The sequence below is a fragment of the Sinohyriopsis cumingii genome, chromosome 2, assembly GCF_028554795.1.
Source record: "Sinohyriopsis cumingii isolate HCF-2022 chromosome 2, ASM2855479v2, whole genome shotgun sequence".
In the NCBI taxonomy this organism is placed as follows: Eukaryota; Metazoa; Mollusca; class Bivalvia; order Unionida; family Unionidae; genus Sinohyriopsis; species Sinohyriopsis cumingii.
Window position 1 is genome coordinate 111,871,876 of NC_142962.1, and position 11,767 is coordinate 111,883,642.

General features: G+C 37.2%; 1 protein-coding gene across 1 annotated transcript in view; it reads right to left on the reverse strand.

Moving 5' to 3' along the window:
• The window catches only part of LOC149805616 (low-density lipoprotein receptor-related protein 2-like), a 46,558-nt gene extending 43,557 nt beyond the window's left edge, over positions 1–3,001 (reverse strand). The window contains exon 1 of the mRNA XM_089950256.1: positions 2,908–3,001. Within this exon, the coding sequence (XP_089806382.1) occupies positions 2,908–2,974 (67 nt within the window). The 5' untranslated portion in view covers positions 2,975–3,001. The remainder of the gene's footprint in view (positions 1–2,907) is intronic.
• Positions 3,002–11,767: the final 8,766 nt, after the last annotated feature.

The following is an 11,767-nucleotide window of genomic DNA, read 5'->3' on the forward strand; positions in this document are numbered from 1 at the left end:
AATAGCTGGCTGACTATATATAAATTCTTCAGAGATCCCAGTCAAAGGTTAACGTGCACACTCTTTAACCTACTGAATTAACCGTTTAATAAACAGTAGAAAAGAGATAAAGAAAGTGTTCAGTTGATTAACATCTTACATGTCCCAGTTCTAAAGTTAAACTCGGATCTCAGTTGAAACAAAATGTATAAGTAAAAAACAAATTAAAGTGACATCATGCCAATCCCCACACATTTTTAAATTCCTATGTATTGTTTTATTTTCACTAGATACGTTTCAAATTGTCATGTACTGGACAAGCGTGAGTACCATACATATGTTCAAGACACTTTCGTAAGCTTCCACTTAGATCGAGTACACAGCCATTAGCACAGATGATACATCTTTTAGGACTATACTAATCTTAAAATAGTTTATGAACAGCATATGTAAACAAATTAATTACCAATTAATAGTGAATATAATAACTTAGGAAAATAATATTGTAAGCATATTTCAGAAACGTTAGAAAGCAAGATAATACGGTAGTAATCCCAAAAGCATTGTGATCACAGCTAAATATGCACACCACTTTATACTACCACTACTACCATTACTATTTCTACCAAGATTATACTAATATTGCCTCTACTGTAACTACAGTTGTTGCTACTGTTGTTCGATGTTTATATTCCTAGACAGAATGACACAGAGCATGCAACTCACTATTGCTGCTACGTTTCAATTGAATTTAGCTCGAATCTACTAGAAAATGTGAGACAATAATAAATAACGTATAAATGTTGAAATGGCAACTTGAGTTACTGAACTAACCGTTAATTAAAGTCTTCAGTGCAGCTTTGTTATGAACATCTGAGTAACGTATGCAATACAACTTCAATATGAAACATACTGCCTGTGCAAAGTCTGCAATACAACTTCACTATGAAACACAATGCCTGTGTAAAAGCTGCAATGCAGCTTCAGTATGAAACACACTGCCTGTGTAAAATGGTATGAAACACACTGCCTATATAAAGTATGCATTAAAACTTCATGACGAAATGCTCTGACTTGGTAAAGTCTGCAATACAAATTTAGTATGAAATGCCCTGCCTGAGTAAAGTAGTATGAAACACACTGCCTGTGTAAATTCTGAAATATATATTCTGTATGAAACACACTGCCTGTGTAAAGTCGACAATACAACTTCAGTATGAAATGATCTGCATGAGTACAATGGTGTGAGACACACTGCCTGTGCAAAATCTGCAATACAACAATATGAAACACACTGCCTATGTAAAGTCGTGTAATACAACCTTAGCACGAAATTCTCTGCCTTTGCAAAGTTTTCAATACAACCTTAGTATGAAAGTGTAATGATACACTGCCTAAGTAAAGTGGTATGAAACACTGTTTGAGTAAAGTGACATGAACCACATGCATGAGTGAAGATATATGAATCACTAACATGGTAAAATGATTAAAAATACTGCCCGAGTAATGTGGTATGTAAAACGTCCTAAGTAAAATGGTATGATACACTGACTGAGCAAGATGGTATGAAACACTGCCTGAGTAAAATGCATGTAACACTGCCTGGGTGGAGTTGTATGAAAAACTGGCCGCATAAAGTGATATGAAACACTGCCTGAGTAAAGTGATATGAAACACTGCTGAGTAATGCGGTATGAAACATTGCCTGGATAAAATATTATGAAACACTGCCTTAGTAAAGTGGTATGAAACAATGTCTGGGAAAATGGTATGAAATACTGCCTTGGTAATGTTGTATGCAACACTGACTGAGTAAACTGATATGAAACACTGCATGAGTAAAGTGCTAAGAAACATTGCTTGAGTAAAGTGGTATGAAACACTGCCAAAATAAACATTTTTGGTTTCAGTACGATTATAAGGTCCCATTAGCGAAATAGTTTCGCACTTAATTATCCTCTTCTATATCATTATTAGTATGTAATAGATATATTTCCTTTATGGTCTATGGTTTTTTACATTACTTATAATTGTTCGTTCGTCCCATTCTTCATTTTTTCATTCATTTTACTCTCCCGTTTACTCTTTCACTTTCCAACATTCAGCTTACATGTTTATACATTCGTTTCATAATCCATTATATTTACTGATAAGGTTAGCTGGCAAAAAATCGAAACTAAATAAATTAGATCGTTAATGGCAACCTAAAAAAAAATTTAAAAAATACTCGTCAAAAAAATAGTAAGGCACATAGATATAATTAGGCCGATACAATTATGGTGGATGGATTCCGGAATATCATTTCATTTTATATTAAGCGAAACATATGCCTATACAAAATATTTATTCATTTCGAATGACCGACATTACAAATATTGTATGAATCTACGTATGAAAAGGTAAGTCAGCAATCAAAATGTATATATTAGTAAAGAATGAGAAGGTAAGTCAGCAATAAATATATATATATATATATATATATATATATATATTAATAAAGAATGAAAAGGTAAGTCAGCAATCAAAATGTATATATTAATAAAGAATGAAAAGGTAAGACAGTAATCGAAATTTATCTCTATATAAAGACTGAAAGGTAAGTCAGTGATCGAAATGTATAGACCCAGACCGTCATATTTACATATATTAATTATGATCCTGTTAATAAACCCATATAATTAGAACTTAATTTTACATAAGGTTAAGTCCAAAGTACAATGCTAAATTACATTTTTTAGAATACATTACATTACATAACAATAGAATAAACAAAAATTAAAATTGAAAGAACAAAACTAACAAACAATGCAAACGAAACATAGATAACAATGTACGCAATACTCCTACGCATGTCATAAGATTTAATTAAAAAGTATTGTGGACCGAAATCTCTATATTTTCGTATGTCTAAAGGTAAACAACACTCACCCAAAACTTGTACATTAACTGGCAAACAACGGAAAACACAGAGCAAAAGTATACTTCTTATCCCCATGGTGGGTTCAGCTATGTAAAATTACAAGTAGGTTCACCAGTAAAATATGTGTCGTTCTGCTGCACTTACAAGTCAGCTGTGTATACTGTGAACATTAAGATAGGATGCAATATGTAGTCTTAGGGTGCAATCTATATTTTTCATGAACAGTATACATATAGTGCAAAACTCCAGCCAAAACAGATGTCGGTTAGAAATTCTGCACAGATCATTCGCATCGTAAACATGGCACTTTTACTTTGATGCATTCTTGCATCCGCTCGGCATCAACTTTCTTCATTTGTTCTTTCTTTCAACGTCAAACAGTGTAAAAGTAACGATCCTCATTAGAGATTTGTAGAGCAATTTGCATCCATATTAGAAGCCATAACCGTTCGTCCCGTTAGAAATTCTATAAAACAAACTTAACTATGAATTAGTAATTCCTAAACCACTTATAAGGAGGGGTGGCCTAGTGGAGTAATGTTCTTTCATTCACTGCCATCCCACCTCTGTCGCGTGGAATCTTGTCTAGATTATGGGTTGTGAGAAAGCTCGACAGACAGCAGCACCACCTGGGTCGGAGATACTTGCGGGTGTTTCCCCGGGTTCTTTCTACACCATTTATAATTTACCTCAATATATCATGCAAGTAGAAATGGTGTGAAATCTAAAACAACAACATCAGCAATAACAACACCTTCTACGTCAATTACATTAATATAATGTCCATAACACACTTTATATGCTTCTAGGATGGTAATTAGTACGTATATCTCCATATTGTATAATGTCTTAACTTTGATGATACTCGCTATCTTTGCTACGAGTCTTGATAAAAATCACAAGAACCATTAACTGTAGCTGAAATGTATGTTATGTATATTTATTTTGAATTGTTTGTTAGTTACGTTTTTTTTATTATTTCATTACATGCTATTGTAATGTAACACTGTAAGTTTGACCCGAATTGACTTTTAATTTATTATGTGTCAACAACAATCACATAGCTAAATTATAATGTATTTATATGGGCTTAAGATCAGGATAATTATCAGAAGAAGAAATACATGTTTATTTGGGTCTGGATACATGTCGTTTGAATTTTCTTAGTGTAGTCCAACTCCAACATTAATTTCAACAATATGTTTCTAGTAATGTTCCCAATAAAAAAACGAATATTTATATTCTGTTAACATCGCGATCATTTTAAAACGTTATTTTCAATTAGGTAACAGCATTTTTTAGAAAATGCTATTTTTAACCCGACGTCAAGTAGATAACTATATAATCTTTCTGCTGAAGGGACTTTCCAGTCACGCTTTAATATCTAGCACTTTGAAGATGTAATATATGTTGGTTCCAGTTCGACTAATTTATTTTTCTTAAAATTATTGAAATGAAGTGATTATTTTCTCTGGAAATATAAATGTTTTCTGATAAAATTCTTGGACAGAGACATTCACTGGAATTTATAATGAATTCAAACCTGGAATTATATTACTGTGATTAAGTGAAAGACTGATGACACATCAACACTATATAAGCTACAACAAACACATCATCTCCTTCAGTTTCTTCCTTCTTCGTGTCAAATCATGTAAAAAAGGAGTCCGAGGTTGCCATTGATGATTTATTCAAACCACACGCGATAATGAGTCACACATACAAACACACACACACACACACACACACACACACATACACTTATATATATATAAGCTAACGCTCGCTCCCCGTCGTCAACACTTATATTAAAAATAAAACAGTACAACGGGCGACGGGTTCGCTCGCTAACGCTCGCTCCCCGTCTAAAGATAACCTTGTCAAAATGCACTATAAAATGGCTTAAAAGTGCATGGCAAAAGTGCATGCAGTAGTGCAAATGTAGTAACTACGCAAGTGCACTTTCTAAAAATAAATTTAAATTCTAAAAAAAATAAAAATCATGTGTTACCCAAACTAAATCTCTTCTTGTTAGTTTCTAACGTATGCCACAGTCCTATATATCTCTCGGGGCCGAAGGCCCCGCGGAGGGCCGGATGCCCTCCCGTATGGCCGAAGGCCACACGGAGCGCAGTTACTATCCAGCACCCAGTCGACATATATATATATATATATATATATATATATATATATATATATATATATATATATATATATATATATATATATATATACCAACATCATCATCATCATCTTTGGCGGCTCATTCTCAAGAGACCATGCGAATAGCTCCCTTGGAGTGTCGTCTGTCGATATTGTTTTGCCATCGTCTCCTGTGGCTGTGCAGGTCTATGTACGAGTGACAGTCCCAATTGCAGGTGGTACATATACACTGTAATTGTTGGCCAAGATGCTGTCGCTACTTGGTGCTTTGTAGTTTGTGAGGGGGTCGATTGCTTTACCGAGGTCGTCTAAGGTGGGCACTTTGTCGAGCTACTCCATGGTGGGCAGCTTCTACATATCGCTAATTGCCTCATATGTGACTGACATTTCTCGCGAGTATAGCTCTGGGTATTGCTCCACCCATATGGCCATATGTTGCTCACTGCCTGGGCAGTTCTCTCTCGTCAGATTTTTCAGTAGGGGGTCGACCCTTTCACTTACAGCCTACAGATTTCTTGAAGTCACTATACATAATTTGTTTGCGCTGAATTCCTTCACACAATTGCTTCCAGTACTCGTTCGCTCACTGTCTAGCGATGCGTTGGATGATGCTTCGGGCACGTTCATTGGGGCATTTTTTGTAAGCTACGAAGGCTTTTCGTTTATTCTCGATTATTGGTTCCACCCTTGAAAGGTGTGCACTGAACTTGTCCTGGCTGGGCCGTTCATTCTTGCCAAACGTGGACATGGCTGTGCTGTAAACGGCACCCTTCATGTCGATCCACTTGGCTGTGTCATCGTGCTTTGGCAGATCATGGAGAGACTGGTCCAGGGCGGACACCTTGGAGGGGACCGAATCTGCGCAGTGTTGATGCGAGTGTTGATGCTAGGGAAACCTTTTGGATCTGAGTGGTTTATTGTGCGTGGCAATAGTCGCAAATTGCTGCATACGAGGGACGTGGTCGGAGTAGCAGTCTGCACTGTGATGGCTTCCGATGCAGAGGACGATGTTAAGGGCAGAGCGGTTGGTGATGACAAAGTCAAGCTGCAGTCAGCGATGAGACAGTGGGTGCTTCCATGACACTTTGTGTTGTGGCGTAGACTTGAAGAAGGTGTTTGTAACGCACAGGTCATGGTAGGTACACAGCTTCATCACGCTCTAACCGTTTTCGTTGTTTTTTCCAGTGCCATGATATCAGAGACAGGTAGGCCTTATCTCGTGGTCCGCACCTACTCTGCATTAGATCCCCCGAGGAGGGAGAGTAGTTCGTTTTGCGGGGGTATTATATGATCTGTTTGTCAAGCTGTCCATAAAACTGATCCTTTGTGTCTTCTGAAAACGTGAGGGTGGGACGTAAACACTGACGATGATGACAAGACCTTCAGCAGTGGCGAGGCAAATGGACAAGAACGCCCAGTGCCTCCTGAGGGAGGCTTAACGGAGGACAGAAGAGTGTTGTTGATAGCGAAGCCCACTTCTAGCTGGCGGTGCTCCTCAGGTTCTCGACCTTTCCAGAAGAAGATGTAGCTTTCCTCTCTGAGGGAGCCGCCAGAAACAAGTCTGGGTTCCTGGAGGGCATCTATGATGTTACTTAGTCTGTTGAGCTCCATGATGATGGCAGCCTTCCTGTTGTCGCCTACCTCCTTCAGGTCGACAGAGATGTTCGTACACATGGTGCGCACGTTCCAGCCTGCAAACCGAAGAGTTGGAGTAATCTTTGTTGGTTTCTTGTTTTTTTTGTCTGGTGTGGAATATTCGTCTGCTTGTCATGCTGAACATTACAATGAGTTCCAGACACCCCCCTGAATCAGGCAGACATTAGCCGGTCAACACCTTACTGACCAGAGGTGCCTGGCTTGAGGCTAGCGGTAGATGGCCAGTGGGACACGATATTCCCTCCCATCGTAGAAACTGACCCGTGGCGCCCCTTCCTTACACTAGTCGGGTGGGACTTATAACCCGTACACTGCCAGCTTCTGTGTTGTTTCCTTTTTCAAACGCGAGGCTAGACAGTTCTCTCCAAGACGCAATCCTCGGCGTGGAGTATGGAGAGTCTTGGCTGCCCAGACGACCGAATCCTCCTCTCGTCATTGCAGTTGGGGTGCAAAGGAATGCTGAGCATGATATTTGGCACTAGTCTTGATGCAGGAGATTCCGTGAGGTCGTAGTAGTTTACACTAAGCATCCTTAAGAGCTTCACTCCGGATTTTCTGTCTGGGTTTACTCCCGTAGCCTTTCCTTCTCCCGAAGGAATCCACAAGACAGCAGAGCCATCATCTAAAGGCTGGTGCTTGATGGGTCTTGAATCAAAGTTTCCTTCTCCTAGAAGAAACTGCCTGACAAGACTAACGAGTTAAATCAGCTCTGGTTTGGAGTCAGAGTTTTCCTCTCATAAACTGGCTTCCTGCCAATGCTTACAAGCCCATTCTGCCAACCCAGTTATATCTCCAGGCACTTGGTTGCGCCGCACCGCAGGCTCTGTCACAACAAGGAGCCCAGCCTGAAGGTACTAATGAGGACACAATAGTCTAGGAGAGGCCATGTGCAAATAACCTCCTGCCACGCAGAGCTAGACAGCGTTCACATGGCGATTACTTCACCTGGAAAGGAGAGGCTGTGAGAAACGTTTCACTTTCCTTTAGCAAGCGGGACGTCAGGCTCAGACCTCGCACACCCATATATATATATATATATATATATATATATATATATATATATATATATATATATATATATATATATATATATATATATATATATATATATATATATATGTCCAATTCAGTTTTATACGCACTTCAATTAGCCTTAAGCACATATCCACACATCATCATCGTCATCATCGTCATCTATATTCAACTCCATTCCATAACCTTTCCTAGAGTGCTTGGTTTTTCATCACAGAATCATAGAGGTATCCTTATTTGTCATTATTAGAAGTGATTAGACACCGTCACCTACTCCCCGGTTTACTGAACACGTCATTCGATATATTTGCAAAAGTGATGTCAAAGGGGGATTTTATTTGGCGAATGACGTATCCAGACGGATTTATCATTGTGTACCAATATTATATTAATAATGCCAAATTGGGATTTAATGTAGGGAAGATTGTGCAGATAAAACAATGTACTGGGTACGTGTTTCAGAATGCATAATAAGCACTCCTCACATAAGCAGCTTTAAATGGAGCCGATCAAAGCAACTGGAAGGACATTGTATCCACCATCTTGTATTCTACAACACACAAGCCCTCAAACAACATGTTGAATACTTCATTCATTTCGATAGCGTTATGTAAAATGTTTGGGTTTTCTTTTGCTTTTATTGAACAATATTGGCTGATAAGTTATTGGTTCCTACTATGTTAATGGTTCCATATAACTTGATGGACGGTGTTTCTTCAGAAAAGAAATGTGTTCCTAAACGACAGTATGATGTATGGTAGTCAAAAATAAAATGAATGCACATTTGAATAGATTTGAAATCGTGTTGATTAGATATCAATTATTATGATACCTATATAATACTTATATTATCAGATTGTATTTTGCTGCGGAACACTTTCTTCTTTTCTAATATCGATTATATTAACTGTTCAATTATTATTGCACTTTCCCAATGTGTTCAGCATTTCCAGCATTCAGTTCGCTATTACAAGTAACACATTTTTGCCTCCGTTATAGCAAATAAGTTCTACTTTAGTGACATATTTGTTTGCAAATAGTTGCTTTGCCAATAAACAAAACTAACTGTTGGTGGCAAAAAAGCCTCTAAACTATCACTAGGTAAGACTTGTAAAGAAATATGATTTTTTTTTACAAGAAACACTCTTGAGTATTTATTTATCGACTCTTCTGGTCCATGAGTAGTAGTCAATATGTTAGTTTTGTTGACGATACTGGATTACACTTGCTGCTAATAATATTGGTATCATCGCTATAGTTCAGCAATAGATGTGATTATTATATACAATACAACTGCGTTCAAAATAGTCCCATTTGGTTTTACCCTGATGCAGACACATACTTAGTGTAGCTACTCAATACGCATTCACGATCTGACGTAGAACGACTATGTGATTTTTCGGGGCACAAATGTCAACAATACTCCCTTGATATATATATCAATTGTACAATTGTCAAAAGACAGAAAACGTCGAAGACGATGCTTATTGTAATCGTGTAGTGGACTGTTCACTTTTAGTAGGGATAATCCAACAATAGATTAAACTCATCAATTTCGTTTTGTATCGTAAGGTGTTCATGTGGGTGTCTGAAACTGCGGTTATAAAATTGATTGGAGTTTTTCATTTGAATTAGCACCACGTCGATGTTCTGAAAATTAGGACGCTTCTTTGGTGTTCCTTGAAAACATTCAAAAGTACTAGACTTTAATTTTGTATATTCGAGACAAAGGTATGTTTCGTTTTTTGATCAGTTTCTCTTTTTACGATTAATATAATCGACAACACCTTTTGAGAATAAGCAAGGAGTTCCTCAGGGATCGATGATTGGACAACTTTGGTTTAATATATTACACAACGTTGCTTGGAACATATAACTGTCTTTATTATTATGACAATATCATACAAATATTAACACATTTTGGATTCCGGATTTTGGAAAATAAGATAATTCTCTCAGTTAATGTTTCACAACTAACCAAAAAAAGGTTACCCGTGAGACGGTTCATGTACCAGCTAGTTAATCCAATACATACGACGTCGATGGAAATTGCCATTGTAAATGGGATACAAAAGTCATACTTTCAGAAATCACATGGGAATTTCAGCTCAGATTTATTACTTGCATATCACAATTATGTGACCAGGCAGCTACACAACTTCTTTAAAGACAGACATATAACAGTACTGCCAAGAGTTAGAGAATATCAGTTTATGGTACCAATTATTTTAGATAGTCTGATGCTCAACTGTTTAACGCAGGTAAGAGGATACGTGCATCTAGGTCAGTCTTGCATCATAATGGTCCATCGTGTAGTTGCTATGCATTCTTGTTGGTTCCTGTCTTCTGAATTTATTCTAAAGATACTTTTAAATGCCGATAAACTGTATGGTTCTGTATATATGATGTCATGTATTCTTATTCCAGTGCAATTTTATTACAACTAACACGAATGCTAATAAGCTGTTGATGTGGAGAATAATGATTGCCATACTCAATTAGTTATAAATTATTATGTTTTGCTTAATGTACGTATAACTCAGTATATCATGACACAGTCTGCAACATATTAATCTTGAAATTATTTTCATAGCTAATTGGTGGCTACTATGAAATCCTATGCTAAAGATAAATGCCGCCGTTGTACGAAACAAAACTCTTAAATGCCAAATGATCTGAAAAATACTGAATCTTAAAAAATATTGGTCATACTCATCATTTAGACCAAATAATATCTTCTGAAAAAGATCGCCCTTCAAGGTATACCAGTGCCCCATTCACCCGTCTAATTTTTATTTGATGAATGTTATTCTTCACCGATAATCCAATTATCTTGAAAGAATTCACACAAACTATTGATTTCGATAAACTTGTGAAATTCTGCATACAGGATTACGTTCATTGTGATGACTATCACTGCTCTGATATCTTGAAAAAAACAATATCTTAGATCTTGAAACGGACAATAAATTTGTAAGCAACGATACTAGCCCTTGTGCGAAGGTCTTGATTATTATATCTACTCGTCAAAACTGTTCACATTGATGTCATAAGAGTTTGCAAACGAAGAACGGTTTCACTCTATTTCTCCCTCTCTCTATCTTTCTCTCTCTGTCTCTGTATATGTCTGTCTGTCTCTCTATCTCACTCTTTCTCTCTATATGTGTGTGTCTCCCCATTTCTATGTCAACTTATTTTTCGAGAAAGAAGAAGAGCGAAATGAGTTTTATAGTACAATAAAATTTAAATTAAAAAGGTCAGAGAGGCAAGGAAAGGACATTGGAATAACCATGTGCCAGTACCTGATGACCTTGAAAAGTAAATGGTCTATCCCATTCAAACTATTACAGTTCTCACTCTTGATGTCACAATATACAATATATCCCCAGCAGTAAATAAGGCTCTGTACATAGCAGACTCGGTGATAAACAAACTTGGCTGCTATAGTCTGAATCAGGACTTGGTATGTCAGGAGCAGATGTGTTCCAAAATCATGTCCTAATGAAATAGCTACGAGTAAGACCTAGTCATTATCAAGACTATGCCGGTTGGAGGTCCTTATCTCGTATCTGCTTTAGCAGCCTGATTGGACTGAGTATTAAGGGACTAAAACGTACACTGACACTATCTTACTTATGTATGCCCTTTATATAATTGCTCTTCTGACTGTGGTATCACTTCTTTCTTTACTTTATCTTTCACCACACACCATCCGTTGCTTAATAGCCATGTCTGACTGTGTCAGCATATTTATTGATAGATAGAGCTCCCCATTTGTTTGTACCCCGTCAATAGCAAATCTTTAATGCGATAAAAATTGAACACAGTTTAATAATTTCATTCATTGAATTTCTGACCTGACTATGACCCTAGTGCCAATACCAATAGCACGATCCTCACCTTTTAAGCTGAACGGTCTTCCTATACTATCACGGCAGCATATCGCATACACTATGGGTGAGTCTCTTTTCTTCAGACAGCATTTTCATGTAGTTCATCCTATTCGGTAACTGCCAT